Source organism: Hyla sarda, chromosome 13 (genome assembly GCF_029499605.1).
Source record: "Hyla sarda isolate aHylSar1 chromosome 13, aHylSar1.hap1, whole genome shotgun sequence".
Taxonomy (NCBI): Eukaryota; Metazoa; Chordata; class Amphibia; order Anura; family Hylidae; genus Hyla; species Hyla sarda.
Genome location: NC_079201.1, coordinates 47313874 through 47336554, shown reverse-complemented (window position 1 = coordinate 47336554; position 22681 = coordinate 47313874). Strand labels below are relative to the sequence as shown.

Genomic DNA, 22681 nt, shown 5'->3' with positions numbered 1-22681 from the left:
ATTGGATGAAGCACAGCAGACTCAGGAAGGAAGTGAATGCATGGTGAGTGAGGGCAAGCTCAGTGGTTGTCTGGGACACACCCTTTCCATAAGCAGTGGATGTCAGAATGAGTGAACAGCAGAAGAGAGGGATTTGTGAGCCAAATACACAAAAAAGACATGTAAAGAATTTGTATGACCTAGTAAGTAATATACACAAGCATTGTTTTTTTCTGTGATATGACAGTTATGCAAAACATCCCCCAATGTCTTGCTCACAGTGCAACCCCTTTAAGGCTTATAGCAGCAGGAGACAATTACTCATTTCTAATTGGCCAGCCTTAAAGAATTATCTGAAGCCAAACTGGCATCGACAAATACTTAGGCAAGCACTAAAACTGCTGCCAGGAGTACACATTAGAGCCAATAAAGATGAAATATATATGTTGCCAATGACAAAAAATGGTGCTACTCACAACATCTGTATGCAGTGACCCATATAAATAGCACTGTTGATGATATGTAGCAGAGTTTCTCTTTAATGTAGAATATATGATGAATTTGAACTGATTGTTTCCTTTTGGATCTCTGCAACCCAAGGGTTAAAATCTTTACATTTCTACAGTTGTATACACCTCAGCTGAACTCCATGCATTCCACATTAAGGTCAAGGCCAGAGTTACCCTCTTTCATCACCTCACCCTCTCTTGCTTCTTCTCAATGTAATATTCATGGTACAGAATGTATTATCTTCTCATCACCCTTCTCTCCTCAGATTAGACTGTGCTTCTTCTCCTTCTCTCCTCAGATTAGACTGTGCTTCTTCTCCTTCTCTCCTCAGATTAGACTGTGCTTCTTCTCCTCCTCTCCTCAGATTAGACTGTGCTTCTTCTCCTTCTCTCCTCAGATTAGACTGTGCTTCTTCTCCTTCTCTCCTCAGATTAGACTGTGCTTCTTCTCCTTCTCTCCTCAGATTAGACTGTGCTTCTCCTTCTCTCCTCAGATTAGACTGTGCTTCTTCTCCTTCTCTCCTCAGATTAGACTGTGCTTCTTCTCCTCCTCTCCTCAGATTAGACTGTGCTTCTTCTCCTTCTCTCCTCAGATTAGACTGTGCTTCTTCTCCTTCTCTCCTCAGATTAGACTGTGCTTCTTCTCCTTCTCTCCTCAGATTAGACTGTGCTTCTTCTCCTTCTCTCCTCAGATTAGACTGTGCTTCTTCTCCTCCTCTGCTCAGATTAGACTGTGCTTCTTCTCCTTCTCTCCTCAGATTAGACTGTGCTTCTTCCCCTTCTCTCCTCAGATTAGACTGTGCTTCTTCTCCTTCTCTCCTCAGATTAGACTGTGCTTCTTCCCCTTCTCTCCTCAGATTAGACTGTGCTTCTTCTCCTTCTCTCCTCAGATTAGACTGTGCTTCTTCTCCTCCTCTCCTCAGATTAGACTGTGCTTCTTCTCCTTCTCTCCTCAGATTAGACTGTGCTTCTTCCCCTTCTCTCCTCAGATTAGACTGTGCTTCTTCTCCTTCTCTCCTCAGATTAGACTGTGCTTCTTCTCCTTCTCTCCTCAGATTAGACTGTGCTTCTTCTCCTTCTCTCCTCAGATTAGACTGTGCTTCTTCTCCTTCTCTCCTCAGATTAGACTGTGCTTCTTCTCCTTCTCTCCTCAGATTAGACTGTGCTTCTTCTCCTTCTCTCCTCAGATTAGATTGTGCTTCCTCTCCTTCTCTCCTCAGATTAGACTGTGCTTCTTCTCCTTCTCTCCTCAGATTAGACTGTGCTTCTTCTCCTTCTCTCCTCAGATTAGACTGTGCTTCTTCTCCTCCCTCCTCAGATTAGACTGTGCTTCTTCTCCTTCTCTCCTCAGATTAGACTGTGCTTCTTCTCCTCCCTCCTCAGATTAGACTGTGCTTCTTCTCCTTCTCTCCTCAGATTAGACTGTGCTTCTTCTTCTCCCTCCTGCCCTCTGCTCTGAGCTTCCTACTTGCCAACAACTGGTTTACCTGTCACTTAAAATATGCCAATTCTCATCTCTTACCCTGACACCCTTAAACATGTCTGAAATATCTAAATACCATGTCTGAAGTAGCTTTCTCTTGGCATGACACTTCTCTCCCCGATCTTACAACTGCCACTTCTTTTTCATTCTTCTTTTCTCCTACCACTTTTTATGTGATTTTATTTACTTATTTATTTCTACTAGTCTTTTTACTGCTCCACATCTGTTCTATTGAGTAACAAATTTAACGGACCCTTTATTGTATCCATAAGGTGACATTTCTGGGACTCCGATCACTTCTTTCATTTTACAGAGGCCTTTTGCAAAAATAAAATTAGTGATCTGATTGGTTGCTATGGGCAACTCAGCAACTTTTCCTCTGGACAGGTTTTGATAAATCTCCCCCATAATATTCAAACAGATTATGAAAGGAAAAACTTTAAACAAGAATACCCCTTTAATGTCCGTTTTTTATTTACAGCTGTTGTTACCGTCTTTCCCTCGACCTTTATTCCTTTCTCTCCTTATTGTTTCTCTCCCAACTCTCTAGTTTTCATTCCTTTCAATGTTAATATTACTCCATTCACCCCTCCCCACCTCTCCCTCTTCTCTTCTTTTTCACTCTTTCAGTCCTGTTGCCAGCTCAGCAATGCTATGACCACCATCTAGTCCAAGCGTTACTTAAAACCCTAGCATACTGTTGCATGAATAGTGCCTTAGCTCCTTGTGTTTAGAACTTATAGTGATCCATTGTCTGCACTGTTCACACATGTGTGTAGTGTATGTACTGTATATGTGTGTTTGTGTCAGTGCATAGAGATCCACATATCCCGCCCCCTCTCAGAAAAGCTGGTTCTCCAGCCCAAATCGCTGCACAGTCTGCCAATGTGTAATACATTGTTACAGTGAGGGATCCTGCTGTACCTGTTAGCAATTATACTGTTCCATTTCTAAATCCTTGGCCAGAATGCAGGGATTACATTGGGCGCTTGCTATTTAACCACTTAAACACAGTATGTTGTTTTTTTTTTTTTTTTATTGTGCTACAGGAACTTGTGGCAACAAGGGTTAAGTTTGGGGAAAACCATTTGATGCTGCCTGATCCTAGCAGAAAAAGCCTAAAAATTGGACTTTGATGTTACACCTGCAGAGGGTTATATGAGATCTGCGTTATATTGGTTCAAAATAGAAATCACTGTAATTTATCGTGGTGTCCCAGTACAGGACCTAGTCCTGGGCCCTCCCTAAGTCCCCTCATGAAGATTCCCTTGAGTCCATAGGGCTCTCCTGCAGGGCTCTATATTGTGCACATATTGAGGGACATTTATCAATGTTTGCTTATGTATTCTTTTTTTTAGTAATTTTTTCCTTACTTTTTTTTTGCTTATGTGTGACTTATTTATCAACTGGTTTCAGCCTGTTGATAATTTTCTTTCACGTAAGCAATTTTTCCTTTTTTACTTTGGTAGTAGCTTTTTCTGCTCCATGTTTGAGCTGGAGTAAATGTAGTCAATTTTTAACCCTGTTGCGACTTTTTTTTGCGCAGTTGCGACTGTCGCAGTTAATAAATACCTGACTACCAGTAGTCCATTTTTAAATTATTACTACGTAGTTAATTTTTGGAAAACTTGCTTTTCTCGCTTTCCAGTCAAAATGTCGCACGAAAAAGCGCGTAGTCGCAGTTGCAACAATTTTGCTACAATTATAGTAAAGAAAACCTGACTAAACCCATTGATAAATGTCCATAATTGTTCTTATGTGTAAAGTTGTACAGTTTGTATAAAATGTAGAGGACCTTCCTTGGTTATGTGATCTACTGTCATGTGATATACCCAGAGTTCCAAGGGCACAGGAACCCCAGGCATTAGCAACCAATGGGCTTTAGTCCAGCCCCCTAGTATATAAGGGGCTGTAGTCTCTCAGTTAGCTTTCTTAGTTCCTGGACCTAAAGAAAGCTTAAAGTCCTGTATACTGCAAATCCATCTCATCTAGGCCAAAGACTAAAGAAACACAGCCACTTCTAAAACGTGAGTTACAATTCTCTCTACAAATCCAGTGACTACTACTCAGCTAAGGAATATATCAATAGCACAGTGGCCTGCCTAAATATCTCAATAACTACAAGTCCAAGCAAGCCTGCGAGGTATCCTGTGTCCCTGTTGCCTCTAAAGGAACTGCATAATTGTAAAGACTGTTCCCTAACAATTTCAAGCAAAAGTTCCAGTTTATTCAGAATTCTTGCTGTGGACATTCCTTTATTACAAACCGTTTTTGGGTTGGTTGACGGCGGTTACCATACCGGAATAACCACATCCTGGCGTCACAAACACCAAGGGGTTAACAACATCTTGCCCCCAGGGTTAATACCATCAGACCCTGCTACATACTGCAACACCCCAGTCACCACACTATATTTAGAGATATATTTCTTATCCAAAAACTTCTTCTGCCCTGTGTTTAGTGTAATAAATCTGAAGATCAGCTTTTCCTTATACTAAGCAGACATAACAGCACATATATTAAAGGGGTATTCCAGGAAAAAACTTTTTTATATATATCAACTGGCTCCAGAAAGTTAAACAGATTTGTAAATTAGGTATCCAATAGGAAAAAGAAGCGGAGCACTCACCAGACCTTGAATACCTCTCGGATACCCCCGCGTCTCTAAGCTACACTCCCCTGTCTGTACCACCTCCCCCCGATGTGCCTTTGATCGTTCCAGTCAATAAAGTCTATCTGCATTCAAGGTCTGGTGAGTGCTCTGCTTCTTTTTCCTATTGGATACCTGTTCACACTGTCTCACAGCGTAGCCGCACCTGTATGTACCTCCAGCAGTTGCCAGGGGAGAAGTCATCAAGGGTCCCAGCTTTTCCTGTCCTCAAGATACAGAGAGGGGTGCCGAGCTTGCTTCGTTATATACAAGATTTGTAAATGACTTCTATTAAAAAATCTTAATCCTTTCAGTACTTATGAGCTTCTGAAGTTAAGGTTGTTCTTTTCTGTCTAAATCCTCTATGATGACACCTGTCTCGGGAAACACCCAGTTTAGAAGAGGTTTGCTATGGAGATTTGCTTCTAAACTGGGCGTTTCCCGAGACAGGTGTCATCAGAGAGGATTTAGACAGAAAAGAACACCCTTCACTTCAGAAGCTCATAAGTACTGAAAGGATTAAGATTTTTTAATAGAAGTAATTTACAAATCTGTTTAACTTTCTGGAGCCAGTTGATATATAAAAAAAAGTTTTTGCCTGGAATACCCCTTTATGTCAGCCTTGTTTGCATCTCTTAATACAACACAAAATCTTTTGAAAGGAAGGGTTCTATAATGGTTCTATTCAGTATACTTCCTCTTGTTTGGTAAATAATAGCCCAACATTTGTGACACATTTTCAAAGATGGACAACAATTCTAGAAGTTTTGAGAAAGCAACAGCAAAAGATACAGTATACACAAACAAGTGGGCATCACAACAAAACACAGTTGATGGCCTAGTAGTTGTTCATACCCTCAGTCCCTGTTTAACCATGCTTAGTTTCACAAGATTGCCATTGCTTGAGCCATCACTCTTCCAAACACTATGAATGACTTGGTAAAGGGTGGATGCAATGACAAGTCCCATCCATGGACACTATAGCCATGGCATGTCCACTCTGTGGGATACCTCTGTGGGGAAGTTTTAAAAGTCTATTAATCCAGTATCGTACTCTCACGAGATCCACAGGTTCTTGATCATTGGAGCCCACCAGGGGTCAAGTCCTGGGGGAAAAAAAAGTGGAAACTCATGCTAGATTTCCGCTTAAAGGCGTACTAGACATCTTATACCCTATCCAAAGGATAGGGGATAAGATGTCTGATCCCAGGGGTCCCATCGCTGGGGACCCCCATGTTCTCCCTGCTGCTCCCAATGTTCGTTTAGTGCGTTGGGTGCAGCAACAAAAGCTCATGACGTCACAGTAATGCCCCCTCAATGCAAGTTTATGGGAGGGGGCGTGACGGCCGTCATGCCCCCTCCCATAGACTTGCATTGAGGGGGCATTACTGTGATGTCACGAGCTTCTGCCCTGCAATACCAGTTCACTCTGTGCACCGGATGTCTGGGGTGCCGCAGCCGAGACACCCGCAATCATACATCTTATCCCCTATCTCTTAGGTTATAGTCCAGGTCATTTAGGTTTAAGTGGAAGAGTGCAGAGCAATATTGGTGCCTGGAGGATTGTTCAAGCGGACACAGACACTGGGCCTTGACCTGGAAGTCCACAATTTTGGGTGGTACAGGATATATGTTTTCCTAGATAGGGTTCTGCAGGGCTCATTAACGCTTTGTGTGTGACCCCCTACTAGGAAGGAATGCTTGGGGGTTTTGGATACTTGGATTTAGTTCTTGATACAGTGTTTTGGTCTTATCCTAATGAAGAAATGTTTAAAATAGGTCTATGAAATGTTATTGAGCAAGCATTGAGATTCTGTGGGTGATCGCAGTCAATGTAAGGTGTCATTTGGCTACCACATGTTGGGTTTTGTAGACAGCTGGTCTATGTTTGAGAGGGAGAGATTGAGGACCATGGATAAAAGATAGTAACCTAGTCTGATGAATCAAATATTCTTTTACAATATTTGAACATTTTTGGGAGTCCATTAGGATCCCGGGGAGGAGAGAACACCACTGGAAGGAGGCAATGTGATCCTCTATCCATACAGATAACATGATTTTGCAAAGATTTTTCAGGAATGGTCTTAGGAACACAATAAAAAGTTATGCCTCCAAATTCCTTGGATCCCATTCTGATGAAGTATATGTGTAGGAAAAACAAGTCAGCCACATAGAGGATCCATTAAGGCCTCACAGCATTACTTTCAGGACATAAAGGTTACCCTAAAATCAAAAGCCAACTAGCTAATTCATCAGTGTACATAGATATTTATTCAAGATTTTGCTTATTTTCTGCACTGATTTTTTTTCTTTTTTTTACGGATTTATATCTCAGTAGCAGCTAAATGGTAGTCGATTTTTTAATGAAGACTATTAAGAAATAGTATTTAGGAAACAAATAAAAAATACAAATAATGTTATTGCAAATGTGTTCATAGCCTGCTGCTAACATATTGCTGCCAGATGCCACAGGACTTGACTGGTCTGAAATGTTTTAATGGCAAGAGAAGTGCCTATGCAATACTAAGCCACATCTGTGTGTTGCTTAAAACACGTCCAAGCCATGGAGGCTCCACTGTGCATCTTACAAGACTTAACAGTTTACTACTCATGTCTTGGTGCCAGGTACCAGGTGGCTAAGTCTCAATGAGTCAGGGCTATTATACCAGCACAAGAAAGACCTTCACGAGTCACGTTGTCCTAATATTATGGCTGCTTGGTGTATTTGATGGTTTGAAAAATGTAGTCATCTTTTTACACAAATTAATCTTTGCTGGAAAAGATTATAGTATTTTTAGAAACTGTTCCAATCCTGTCAATTTCAATTTAAACAAGAGAAACAGAATATCTGGTTGGCTGATGATTCCTGTTGGCAAATGCTTATTGTCTTCAGCCAAACAGGATGCGGACAAGGAAAACTCTGCCGTCCAGTTGGCAGAAAATCTGATCACATGACTATAAATTTGAATGACTTCTTTGCCATTTGTGTAGCCAATGCATTCTAGTACTGCTGGGGGAGGTGTGGTGCTTTCATACCATCATCAACCATGTTTCCTAATCACATGGTTTTCGTGATGCTGCTATACAACTGTCCGTGAACAATTAGGAGTGCGTTGTAGAGCAGAATAATAAAAATAGAACTAAATAAAAGGGTAAAATGTGGTGCAGTCTTTGTCTGACCATCTTTTTTAAATGAGAATTACATATGATTTGGGGTTTAGTACTTAATAGGTCGGGTTGGTCTGATATTATTAAGCCATGCTACTTTTTGGGCTTTCTAGTGACTGTGGTGCGGAAGTCTGATTATTTTATGGTGCAAATTCATGCGCAGACACAATTGTGGTGCACAACCCAATAAAAAACAGTCAGTAACACAATTGTAATTAGGGCCAATATTGTATACCAGTCTTTGCAAACCTACATGTGTTTAATACTTTGTTTCCATAAATGATTTTTCATTCTTATATGCAAGAATCCACACAAATAAAAAAAAACATATTTGCATTAGTTGTTGTTAGGTATTTTACTGTATTTAGTATTTTGAATTTATTACCATTAAAATGCAAGTCAAATGTTTGTTCATCAAAATATTTACAAAATAAGAAATAATATCCAGTATCATTGTCCAGAAATTGTTTTGCATTTGGAGGATCCTTGCTATTCTACTTTAGCACATGTTATACTCACTGACAAAAAAAAATACCACCTCAAAAAGGAGTTGTTTGAAACAAAACTTTGCATGTGTGACTGTAATGATGATATATATGTAGTGGTTTCAAGAAGAGAGAGCGAAAGAAAATGTTTGCTATGGAAAACATTACAATTGAAAGGAGGCTCTAGTACCCTGTTGGGTTTCCTCTAGCAAGGATAAAACATAACAAATGGTTGGGTATGGAGGCATACATGTTCCATATGGCATTTGCAGCAAATTTGCCAACAGATGTTGCATCTGGGCCTGTAGATCCTGTACACATATGGTTGCTGGCAAATTGCGATAACTCTAGTAACCAGGTAGACACATGTGGCTGCAGGGCATCCTGCACACATTGCTGAGCTGTTATTATCCCTTGAATGACTACTAGGGATGAGAGACATGATATATGATGACTTCCCAGATCATGACACCAGCAGTTGGGACACCGTGTCGCTCTACAGCAAAGACAGGATTGACAAACTCACCATGAGGCCTCCATACTCAAACCCGACTGTCATCAGATCCCAAACAGAACTTGGATTAATGACTAAAGAGAGTTCCAGTCCACCAGGCCTGTTTGCCATGTGTGCCTGCCTACACATTACCACTACTCCCAAAATTTGGGCAGAATGGCCTACAGTGTAGATAGCAGGACATTTGGCAAAACAACCTTTCTGCTTCTCTCAGTCCACTGATGCCCCCCTTTCAAATTCTGTCTACTGGGCAAAATATGTTTGAATGCATCGTAGAAGCATGTCTAGCAGTCAATGATCTCTCACCAAGAGGTACACTACCCATTTGTAGCTTCTGATAACCTTTTTATAGTGCAGTAGGGGAATCACTTTTACGCCTTTCTGTGGCAAGTGCCTGTGTCTAATCAACCCCCACCTGTAGCTGCTGATAAGTACTGGAAGGATTAAGATTTAAAAGAAAAAAAAAAACAATTTTACAAATCTGTTTAACTTTCTGGCACCAGTTCATTTGAAAAAAAAAAATATATATAATAATGTTTTCCACTGGAGTACCCCTTTAAGGAGTAGCATAGAAACACCCCTATAGACATACTTGAAAATCCAGAGTCTTACTATGGGAAATTAACTTTAGTCATGAATAAGTTGTTTCAGTTATGGCATGAATGGTAATATTGTTTTACAACATAGCTAGGCAATGTGGGTCTATAAGGAAACACCCATTATGGACATCCAAGTTTGACATGAAACTGGCTTGTAAAACCAATTTATTTAACTTGAAAACACAGTCAACAATTTGTTAAATATTGTCATGTGATAATGTTTAGTTAAGGGACCCATAGGACCCACAAACATCAAAAGGAGGACGGGAGGGATAGTAAGCTCTAAGACCAAAGACAGACCTAACATATTGAATATAAATCCTTCATAATTTGAATTGCTGGCTAGATACAATATCTTGGCTGTCACCTAACACTTACCTTTGGGGGAAAGTATTGGTGTTTTTGGAAAAATAAAATAAAAATAAAAAGTAATTTACCTGTGTAAGGGTGGTTTCACACCACGTTTTGTACTTACGGTTCCCGTATACTGCTGGGAGGAGGGGGGTGGGGCTTAATCACGGCGCCCGGACTCAGCCGTATAGTCGAACCGTATTTAATGCATGTCTATGAGCCGACCAGGGTGAACCGCAGCCTCCGGTCGGCTGCATTTTGGGCCGTATGTGGTTTCCCGACCGCAGGCCAAAACGTGGTCGACCGCGTTTTTGCCTACGGTCGGGTAACCGCATACGGCCGAAAACGCAGCCGACCGGAGGCTGCGGTTCACTCCGGTCGGCTCATAGACATGCATTAAATACGGTTCCCCTATACGGCTGAGTGCGGGTGCCGCGATTAAGCCCCCTCCCTCCACCCAGCCGTATACGGGAACCGTAAGTACAAAACGTGGTGTGAAACCACCCTTAAGTAGAACCTCTCCTTTATTGTCATGTTTTCTTTAAATACTTCTATGTTTTATATATGGAAGTTTTATATATGGAAGTAGAAAAAATAAAAGGGCACTTACTTGGGCTTATTACATCACTGCTGAGTTTGCGTAGTCGCCCACTGGTCGTCCTTGTGGCACCTAGAATAAATTAAGGTTGAATGAGTTTTGAAATGTTAACAAAACATCATTTTTAATAGAGTTCAAACTATTGGCACATGATGCCAGCACATGTGATTCTCTTCATGGAAAAACTTGGATGACACTGCTTTAGAATTTGTTACTGTTTTATTTTTAAATTTTGGAAAAGTTCACAGCTGAAAAGCACAAAATATTTTGGCTGAAACTGCAGCTCTATGACTGCTGTTGTAAGGATAGCCTACATAAACAATGATAACCTATTATATATGTATATGTAGAGCAGAAATATTTCCGTGGGGTTGGGGGTGGGCTGTTTAAGATTTTTTTATAATTGTTACCCATGTTTTTTTTTTTTATTGTTACCCCTCGCATGCAAAGGGTTGAGAGACCTGATGCAAAAGCTTAATACTATGTTTACATACTGTTTTCTGACTGACCCTCATTTTTCACCCTTATTTTCTGCCATTTTTCTGTTCACAGTTTTTTCAGATGTTTTTTTGTTGTTGTTGTTTTTGGATCATTTTTCAGCCATATATGGTTTAACCTGTTGGAGACAAAGGGCATACAGGTGCACCCTTGCGTCCCAGTAGTTAGGGACCAAGGGCGTACCTGTATTTCCAATCATTGCCGCTCGCCGTTCAGTGATCAGAACAGGATGACAGCTGATATCTCTCAGCTGCCATTCCAGCGAATCACCTAGGGGGTCCTGAGACCCCCCAGAACAGCGATTGCTGTGATTTGCCAAGACAGCACCAATCACCCTGAAGGATAGGAGTGAGGTGGCAGGGGTGCCACCCCTCTTATCCCTGCGATTGGTCGGTCAATCGCAGATCGGGGAGGGGGGGGTATTAAAGTTCAGTTATTCCCCCACCCCCCTAACCCACCCCATGGTAGTCCAGGCAGAGTGGGGGAGCGGTAGGAGCAGCAGCGTCGGCTTACCTTCGGTTGGAGGCGGCAGCGTGATGCAGCGGCCGAGCGGCATGATGCAGCGATCCAGTGAGTAGCTTGCTCAGCAACATCTGGAGGGCCACAGTTTGGAGACCACTGTGCAGTGGTCTCTAAACTGTGGCCCTCAATATCTTGCAAAACTACAACTCCCAGCATCCCCAGACAGCTGTTTGCTGTCTGGGCATGCTGAGATTTGTAGTTTTGCAAGATCTGAAGGGCCACAGTTTTGGGGTCATACCAGCATGCACAGAAAGCCAATGGTTGCCTGGACATGCTGGAAGTTTAGTTGTGTGCCTCCAGCTGTTGCATAACTACAACTCCCAGCATGCCCTTCGACTCTCAGTACATGCTGATGTTTTAGTTTTGCAACAGCTGGAGGCACACTAGTTGGAAAACACTAAGTTAGGGTCTGTTACCTAACTCAGTGTTTCCCAACATGTGTGCCTCCAGCTGTTGCAAACCTACAACTCCTAGCATGCACTGACAGACTGTGCATGCTGGGAGTTGTAGTAACTCAGTGTTTCCCCACCAGTGTGCCTCCATGGTCCGCCCCCATGCAAATCCCTAATTTAGGCCCTAAATGTGCGAGGCGCTCTCTCACTGTGAAGCCCTGTCGTATTTTAAGGCAACAGTTTAGGGCCACATATGTGGTATTTTCGTACAAGGAATTGCGTTACAAATTTTGGGGGCTTTTTCTCCTTTTACTCCTTATGAAAAGGAAAAGTTGGGGGCTAAATTAACATGCTGGTGTTGCCTCATACTTTATATTTTCACAAGATGTAAAAAGAGAAAAAGACCCACAGAATTTGTACCACAATTTCTACCAAGTACAGAAATACCCCATATGTGGACGTTTAGTGCTCTGCGAGCGCACAACAAGGCTCAGGAGTGAGAGAGAACCATATACATTTGAGGCCTATATTGGTGATTTCATTGGAATGAATAATAGTTGCAGCAGTTGTGACATAAACGCAAAAAAACAACAACACCTAGATGTGACCCCCAAGGAACGCAACAAGTTGTGCAGTGAGCATTTACACCCCACTCACTGCACCCCTTATTACGTTCCTTGGGGGGTTTAGTTTACCAAATGTGCCATGTGGGTTTTCTTTATTTGTTTTGCTGTTCTGGCACCATGGGGACTTCCTAAATGCGACATGCCCCCTAAAAACCATTTCAGCAAAATCCGCTCTCCAAAAGCAAAAGTATTGTAGTGCGCTCACAGAACACTTTACACATTTTGGGGGGCATTTTCTCTTATTATCTCTTGTGAAAATGAAAAAAATTTAGGTAACACCAGCATTTTTGTGAAACAAATCTGTTTTTTTCATTTTCATTAAAGTCCCACTTTAACGAAAGTTCGTCAATCACCTGTTTGGTATTAAGGACCAATGTACCTCTTGTTACGTTCCTTGAGGGGTGTAGTTTCCCAAATAGTGTGCCATGAGTGTTTTTTCGCTGTTCTGGCACCATGGGGGCTTCCAAAATACGACATTGCCCCCCAAAAAATTATTTCAGCTAAATTTGCTCTCCAAAAGCCCGATGTTGCTCCTTCCCTTCTGAGCCATGTAGTGCGTCCACAGAGCACTTTACATCCACATATGGGCCGACATTTATCATTGTCTTTAGACAGTTTTTTTGTGTCAAGAAAAGGCGCAAGCAGGGTTTATTTGCGTCTTTTTTGCGCCTTTTGGTTTACATATTTCTGCTGGTTTTGAGTTGCAATCCACTGATTTTGGCAATACACATGATATGGAAGTGTTTTATGAACTGCGCCTTTTTGTGAAAAAGCGCGAAGCCACTGAAAAGTCTCTAAAACTACACCAGCCCCGACTTAGCTTAGCTTTTTGGTGTATGTGAAGAAAGACTTTTCAGATAATGTGACCTGTACAAAATTTCTAAGACGCTCTGTGAACAATTAATAAATTTGGTGCTCCTTCACATTATCAGCACACAAAAAAAGGTGTAGAAAAATGCTTCACTTACACCTACAATGATAAATGTCAGCCATGAGGAATGTCCTTACATAAGCGAAATTGGGTTACAAGTTTTGGGGGGCTTTTTCTTCTTTTACCCCTTGTAAAAATGAAAAACAAAAAATAGGGCTACAAGAACATGTTAGTGTAAAAAAGGGAGAATTTGAGTTTTCTCGTCCACATTGCTGCTATGTAAAACACCTAAAGGGTTAACAAACTTTCTGAATGTCATTTTAAACACGTTAAGGGGTGCAGTTTTCATAATGGGGTCAATTATGGAGGATTTCTAACATAAAGACCCTTAAATTCACTTAAAAACTGAACTGTTCCCTGAAAAATTCGGACTTGAAATGTCTGTGAAACATTTAAAAATTGCTGCTAAACTGCTGGCAAAGACTTGCTTGATGCTGCATGGCATGGACTCAGGTGTGAACAAACACCTAACGAATACAGGTGGACTTTTGTTACGTTTTCCTTTGTTCTGCATTTAAAGACTGTTTGCTGTGTGACAAGTGTAAATAAAACACTGAACTTTGATTTGGAAAATACTGATTCCTTGCCTCTATACTCCAACCGCACCTATCTGCAAGAGCGAGTCATCACAATATATATATATATATATATATATATATTTTAAACATGAACCCTATGTGCCTTGATTTTAACTTACATACCTTACTTTTAAGCATTATTGCCATTTAAATAAACTTCTGACATGTGACACAGACATGTTAAAAGTTTAGATGGGTTGGGAGGTCAGTGCCCTTCATTCATTCTGATTGTAGGAGATGGGCTCCAATATAAGCATGGAGCAAACCGTAGCGTAAAGCACAAAGCTGCTAACTTCATCTGACTATATATAACAATCACAGGGGGCCTTAGGGATCATTACTGATCTAAACTTCTTTGTTTAGTTGACAGTAATGTTTTAAAAAAAAAGTAAGTATTTTAAGGTGGTCAGTTGTCTGCCAAATGAACAGGACATCAGTACACGCTCGGGCAATGGTCCATATATTTCCTATATAGTGCTGGCACTTCAATCAAGTCACAAATGGCATAGTACGTTTTTAAATCAATGGGGATATAACTGATATCAAGTAATGCTTCGTTTTAGTGATATTACACCATCATCATTTAATGGACTCGGTTAAATGATGCCTAAAGCAAAACTCCGCCTTAAAGAAAATATATACCAAATAGATTTGGTAAGTTAAAATTCCTTGATGGTATATTACGCTTGTAATAGTTTCTGGCCGCTATGTGGGCATCAGAAACTATTCTTAAAATAACAGGATACTGGGGAATCACTAGGCCTGATATCTGAGGGCAGCACGTGACACATAAAGAGCTTTGATAAGTTAAGTCATCATCACTGTTATCTCTAACAAAGGAGTACAAGTGTTTTATTGCTTACATAAATCATGGGTTACTTAACTGCCCTTTACAACACTTACAAGTCTAAAGGGCTTTTTTCTGGCACACAGTGATTGACAGCTACAGACAGATAGACACCCTTATGTAAGTGTCCACGTCAAGGTAGAGCCTCCCCTGATACAATTGTCTCCTCCATCTTTATTAGGAATTTGTATAAAATGTGTTGCAGCACAAGGGGTTATTTGGTAGAAAGTTACTGACATGAAGACTATTTGTAATACTGTTACAAAACTAAGTGGTATGCGAATATTTTGCTCCGAACGCTGGGTGCGGGCTGCGTGGCCGTGACAGCACGGCAACGCCCCTTGTGACATCATACCCCCTCAATGCAAGTCTATGGAAGGAGGCATGACAGCTACCATGCCCCTCCAATAGACTTGCAATAAATTATAAAACAACTTATAATAGAGACACAAAGAATTGTGAACAGGCTACAGCCTACAGTGCCACCATGCATGAGAGCCAGGCACCAACTCTCATGCTACTCAGACCAGAACTGCAGCATCTCCATTACGTCTCACGTCAGATTGGCTGCCAAGCTGTTCCCTGAGTCCCTCACCAATAGTATCCAAAAAGGCAATAGTATAGATTGGAATAAAAACAAGTTCCTGACTCCTAAATGAAAAAATAACAATCATTTAAGAAATATAGTTTATTTAGCATTTTACACTTTTTAAATTAATTTTAAAGAAGCGTAGAAGGTTTAAGATGTTTGGCTTAGTCTTGAAGAGCAGCCTTAAGTTGGTCACAATAGCTATGTAGCAATGTTACTATTATATAAAAAGGCCTTTGTGCCATTGTGTCATTTCCATGTAACAAAATAAATGCCTCTTAAAAACAATGTATGTATTCATATTTAATTTGATAGCAATTTGAAGTACAACATTTAAAGTCCATTTATTTGTAATAAACAATTGTGAAAATTTAGCATTCAGTCTATAGCAGGGGTACACAAGTACTGTTTATAAAGGTCCATATGCATGGGAACATCCTCCAGTTGCAGAACCCTAAAGGATGAATGAGTAGCAGTACTGCTACGAAAACACTGCACATAGGAAGTCTATCAAAGAGGAAAGAGGTTAATAGTTACTAACCACTTGTGCTTACGCATTATTAGGTTAACCCCTTGCAGTGTGTCATATTGCTTCTCCTGACAAGGTCAGTCAGTCAAAATACTCCCTCCAACAATACCAGTCACAGTTCAGTGCCAAACGCTGAGTGCGGGATGCGTGGCTGCACCCCTTGTGATGTCACACCACACCCCTTAATTCAAGTCTATTGGAGGGGCGTCGCAGCCGTCATGCCTCCTCCCATAGCCCTGTCCCTGTTAAATGCCCTGGAATATAAACTTAGGAGAGAAGGAGTGGATCAAGTGAATCATCAAATGGCGGAACATCGGAAAGGAGCGCAGACCTCTTGGTATTAGTATTTCTTTTAGGCAGTAATACAGTGGTACATACATGTGCAAATTTATGATGGTACAGTGGTTTTACTTCCGGATTTGGTGCGGCTGGAGGCTAAACCACTGTGCCATCATAAATTTGCACGTTTATGTACCACTGCATTACTGCCTGAAGAAGAGTCCGGTACAGGCTAGAAACGCCTTTTAATTTTGTGTTGCACCGATTTTTGTCAATGAAAGAAATACTAATACCAAGAGGTCTGCGCTCCTTTCCGATGTTCCTCCATTTGATGATCCACTTGATCAACTCCTTCTGTCCTTTATTCACTGGATCTGCCAGCCGACATATTCTACATGCCGTATTAGGTGTTATGCTCTTAGCATAACACCTTAAGGTGAGGGTCCATCTTGCTGGCCCCATTTATTTAACCCTATACCTCACTGTTCTCATGTACCTGCACGATGTGCGCACCGGCCTCTTTTTCTTTTTGTCTATTCGGAATATAAACTTAGAGACTCTGTTCCCAGGAGTAGCCTACCACATCATTCAGTGTGTGGTAGCCCTGGGGGGTGTATGGTAGTTGGGGTGTTGTTGTGGTAGATAAGGGGTTAATGTTAACCCTATAGTTTGTGACGCCAGGCTGAGGGCTAGTATTCTGAGGTGATTCTCCGGCCTATCGCCGCCCTTCCCAGTAACGATAGGTGCATACATAAATGACTGAAGGTCCACAAGGTAATTGAACTTGAACAAACTTTACTGAAAGGCTTGCGGTACAAGGCTTTGATACTGGAGGAACATATTGATATAATTGGGGTCACTGAGACATGGCTGGACTCCTCGCATGACTGGGCTGTTAATCTGCAGGGGTTTACACTGTTTCGCAAGGACAGAACGGATCCACATCCAGCCTGCCGAATCGTAACAGACACTGTGGAGCTGGGAAGGGTGCAGAGACGTGCGACTAAACTAATATGGGGCAAGGAACATTTTTGCTACGAGGAGTGATTAAAGGAGTTACATTTGTTTAGTCTTGAGAAGAGACGTTTAAGGGGGGGGTATGATAAACGTATATAAATATATAAATGGCCCATGCAAAAAATATGGAGAAAAACTGTTCCAGGTTAAAACCCCCCCAAAGGACGAGGGGGCACTCCCTCCATCTGGAGAAGAAAAGGTTTAGTCTAAAGGGGCGACACGCCTTCTTTACCATAAGAACTGTGAATTTATGGAAGTCTACCAGAAACTGGTCACAGCAGGAACAATTAATAGCTTTAAAACAGGGTTTTAGATACATTCCTGGAACAAAATAACATTAATGCTTATGCAGAATTATAAAACAACATCCCTTCCCCTTATCCCCTTACACCCTTCCATTCAATTCCCTGGTTGAACTTGATGGACGTATGTCTTTTTTCAACCATACTAACTATGTAACTATGTAACATCCAATGCACAATAACAGTTACAGGAATACAGTCTCTATATAGTGCAATGACTGACAGTTGTTGCGGACCTTGACTTTAGATATAGTCTCTGAATTTAGGGTAATTTTGCAGATCCTTCCGGATTTAGGGGATAGATAAGGTCCGGTGATCATGCAGAGTGCTTAGGGATTGATACACTCTCAATTTAGAATCGATCAGCCGTTGCCGCAAGGCTCGGGCCTAACTCACTGCGGGAGATAGCTGTACAAGTCCTTCCTCGTCAGGAGCGCAGGAGCAAAGAGAGCGAGCAATGGCCGCCACTCCCTTATATGGGCAGAGCTGCTCTCACTGGTCCAATTAACTGTCACTCACCGTTACAAGGAGTGATGGGAGATACACGTCATAGGGACCTCCAAAGGTCCTGAAGCACAAAACTATAGAGTTTACCTGATCACGTGACCCGCAGTTCCTGCTACGCTATGGACAGGTAATTTACTATTTATTTACATTTATACAATGCTATATATATATAAATCTACCTAAATGGTTACTGGATAACTACTATCTGGATGAGAGGTGACTAGGGGTGAACTAGACAATAAGGACCCCGACATCCTAGGGACTCTGGCTAAGGGGACCTATACACAGAGGTACCGGATAGGATACGGTACCGGGACACCACAAGTGCTTTATGGGCTATTTCCTGGGGATCACACACTTGGGGCCATCAAGGATGCCTGGTGTCCTTATGAACTATTATAAGGATGCTTCATGGTTTTCCAGGAGATGTCTGATTATAAACTTGGTGAGGATGACCATCCAGGACTGCTGCTGCTACTCTGAAGCCTGCTTAGAGGCTATTTCATCAGGGACATTGTCTGTAATACTTTATTGTTTTACTTTGTTTTATAATGAGTCAAGGCATGTTAGTGTAGCATGTGGTATTATAAATAACAAAGGGGCACCTGTCCTGTATGTTGTACTGTTGTGCTTTGTATGGTATTTGTATTAATTAATTAAAGGAGTGGTTCTGCAGGTGGTGACCACAGACCACTTCTCAGTTCCTATGCTTCCTGGCTGATGTTTTGGTCACTTTTGAATGCTGGCGGTGCTTTCACTCTAGTGGTAGCATGAGATTGAGTGGCTCAGGTAGTGTGGCTCATCCAGGATTACACATCAATGCGAGCTGTGGCAAGAAGGTTTGCTGTGTCTGTCAGTATAGTGTCCAGAGCATGGAGGCGCTAACAGGAGACAGGCCAGTACATCAGGAGATGTGGAGGAGGCCGTAGAAGGGCAACAATCCAGCAGCAGGACCGCTACCTCCGCCTTTGTGCAAGGAGGAGCAGGAGGAGCACTGCCAGAGCCCTGCAAAATGACCTCCAGCAGGCCACAAATGTGCATGTGTCCACTCAAACAGTCAGAAACAGACTCCATGAGTGTGGTATGAGGGTCCGACATCCACAGGTGGGGGTTGTGCTTACAGCCCAACACCGTGCAGGACATTTGGCATTTGCCAGAGAACACCAAGATTGGCAAATTCGCCACTGGCGCCCTGTGCTCTTCACAGATGAAAGCAGGTTCACACTGAGCACATGTGACAGACGTGAGTCTGGAGATGCCGTGGAGAACATTCTGCTGCCTGCAACATCCTCCAGCATGACTGGTTTGGCGGGGGATCAGTAATAGAGTGGGGTGACATTTCTTTGGGGGGCCGAACAGCCCTCCATGTGCTTGCCAGAGGTAGCCTGACTGCCATTAGGTACCGAGATGAGTTCCTCAGACCCCTTGTGAGACCATATGCTCGTGCGGTTGGCCCTGGGTTCCTCCTAATGCAAGACAATGCTAGACCTCATGTGGCTGGAGTGTGTCAGCAGTTCCTACAAGAGGAAGACATTGATGCTATGGACTGGCCCGCCCGTTCCCCAGACCTGAATCCGATTGAGCACATCTGGCACATCATGTCTCGCTCCATTCACCAACACCACGTTGCACCACAGACTTTACAGGAGTTGTCGGATGCTTTAGTCCAGGTCTGGGAGGACATCCTTCAGGAGACCATCTGCCACCTCATCAAGAGCATGCCCAGGTGCTGTAGAGAGGTCATAAGGGCACATGAAGGCCACAAACACTACTGAGCCTCATTTTGACCTGTTTTAAGGACATTACATCAAAGTTGGATCAGCCTGTAGTGTGGTTTTCCACTTTGATTTTGAGTGTGACTCCATATCCAGACCTCCATGGGTTGATAAATTTGATTGCCATTGATAATTTTTGTGCGCTTTTGTTGTCAGCACATTCAACTATGTAAAGACGAAAGTATTTCATACGATTTATTCATTCATTTAGATCTAAGATGTGTTATCTTAGTGTTCTCTTTATTTTTTTGAGCAGTGTACTATTTAAATTAGTTGCTTTACTGCTTGGAAATACTTTATAAACAGTATTCTGAGGTCATCTAGTGGCCATTATATGTATAACAGTCCAAATTGTAATAAAATTAGCTTTTACCTGGTACACATCAAAGAGAATAGCTTGGTACATGTCCTATTAATGTGTATTAAGGGTAACACAATACTGGGCATGTGGTGGAGAGCGGACACAAATTCTTTCACCTCCTGCCATACAGATCAGAAAACTAACCAGTACTGATCCTTCCTGCTTCCCAATCACCCTATAAATGAGGTATGCCCAAAAAGATGAGAAAGCACTCACCTCTGAACTATACTGGCAATATCAGACATTTAGTCCTCCAGCCATTCATCCCAACTTTGAGATTAGAACAGTCGCTTATGAAGAGGAGTTCTCAGTCTTTTCTGACATATGATCCCAAGCCCTCATAATAGCAGCACCAGGCCTCCTGCAGGAGAATGCACTACCCTCCAAACAGGGCCCCAAACTAAATGGGTGTGGCTATGTGAAGGCGGAGCCAAAAAGGGAGGGGCCAAATGTCAATCATAGTTGGTTATAATAGGGTACATAAAAAAATTTATATAGATATATATATACACACAAACACACACATTAACATAGGTAGGACAATTTCCTATTATAAACACAAGTACCTATAAATAAATCATACAGTGACTAATTAACACCGGTATGTAAGGAGGAATATTATCACCATACATATTACCATCATACTGTTGCTGACATTAATATTACAAAAAATGCCAGTATACAAGGAGGATATTCTCACCAGACATATTACCAGTATACTGTTACTAACCAAATCCTGTATACTGAGACCAATATTATCAGTACCCCCAGATTAGACCCCCTATCCGTAGACAGGTATAACCCCCAGATTAACCCCCAGTAGGCAGGTAGTACCCTCAGATTAGACCCCCCAGTAGGCAGGTAATACCACAAGATTAATCCCCTCCCCCCCAGTAGGCAAGTAGTACCCCTAGATTAACCCCCTCCCCCCATTAGGTAGGTAGTACCCCTAGATGAACCCCCTCCCCCCATTAGGTAGATAGTACCCCCAGATTAGACCCCCCAGTAGACAGGTAGTAACCCCAGATTAACCCCCTCCCCCCCCCAGTAGGCATGTTATGTAGTACCCCCAGATTAATCCCCTCCCTCCCAGTAGGCAAGTAGTACCCCCAGATTAACCCCCTCCCCCAGTAGGTAGGTAGTACCCCAAGACTAGACCCCCCAGTAGGCAGGTAGTACCCTCATATTAACCCCCTCCCCCCCCCCAGTAGGCATGTTATGTAGGTATCCCAGACTAATCCTCCCCCCTCAGTAGGCAGGTAGTACCCCCAGATTAACCCCCTCCCCCAGTAGGTAGGTAGTACCCCTAGTACCCCAGGAGGGGATTAATCTGGGGGTACTACCTGCCTACTGGGGGGGGGTTAATCTTGGGGTACTACCTTCCTCCTGGGTGGGTTAATCTGGGAGTACCTACCTGCCTACTGGGGGGAGGGGGTTAACCCCAGTAGGCAGGTAGTACCCCCAGATTAGACCCCCCCCCCAGGGGTGCCGGCTGGTACCTCTGCTGCTTCAGACAGTTGCCAGGGCAGGACCTTGCTTGCACTGTTGAACAGCTGCGTGGCATGGTAATGATGTTCGCGCTGCGCACGTCACACTCTCAGAATACCTAGGCCGGCGTAAGGACGTAGTGATGCCGGCCCTTGAATTCTGGGAGCATGACATGATGTCAATACGAAGCCGACGCGTCACAAGCGTAGCTGTATGGCACTGGAGACGGGGACAAAACTACAGGTGAGCCGGGGCGGGCACAAAAAAAGGAGCCGGAGGCCGAGTGGCTTTAGTTTCAGCAGTGCGAGAGCAGTGAGAGAGCCTGGAGCGGGAGGCTCCAGGCTCTCGCACTGCTGGCCCGGCCAGCCGACAGGGCGACCTGACGAAGAAGGATAGCGGACGGCATGCTCCGGCTCCACTCGGGGCCCCAGGCAAATGCTTAGTTTGCCTGTCCTGTAGCGATGGGCCTGCCTCCAAAGCAGGCCTTCTTAGAGACCCAAAAGATTTTTCCAACAACATGAATAACAAAATGGAAAAAACACAAAAAATGCTTAGAGCATAGAGTCCCATGTGCAGTCTCTTTGTTCTTCTCATTTTTTACTTTCTTGGCTTCCCACCTATAGATGTCTCAGACCAGATTCAAACATTACTGGTACAGATTTGACCAGTTACTCTGAGGTAGTCAAAGGGGCCTATGTCCTCCTTTGTCTCAATATAACCAACACAGCAGGCAAGACCTGAGACACTGACTCCTTGACCCCTCTTCATCACTTTGAATGTTCAACATTGTGGAGTGCACCTATGAAACATCTCCCAATTGCTGTTCCTTATACTTACTACTGTAACAGACCCCTACACTAAAAGTCTACTTCTGGTTTAATCTTTTGGTCATTTCTATGTACCCCTAGCATTTTTGATCGTATTAATATTGAGACTGCAACATCCCAGATAGGTTACAGACCACTAATATGGCTCCAACCTACTTATAGCTACACAGAATCTAAGGAACATGTCAGGCCCACTTTAGCTTTCAAGATGATGCTGTGGTCTCAATCATCCTTACAACCTTTCTTATTTCCAGATTCTGGGTTATCCTTGGCTTGC

At 42.6% G+C, this 22681-nt stretch overlaps 1 protein-coding gene across 1 annotated transcript in view; it reads right to left on the bottom strand.

Annotated features, from left to right (window-relative positions):
* SEPTIN9 (septin 9) overlaps nt 1–22681 on the bottom strand; it is a 366436-nt gene that overhangs the window by 253401 nt on the left and 90354 nt on the right. The window contains exon 3 of the mRNA XM_056549571.1: nt 10349–10408. Within this exon, the coding sequence (XP_056405546.1) occupies nt 10349–10408 (60 nt within the window). The remainder of the gene's footprint in view (nt 1–10348; nt 10409–22681) is intronic.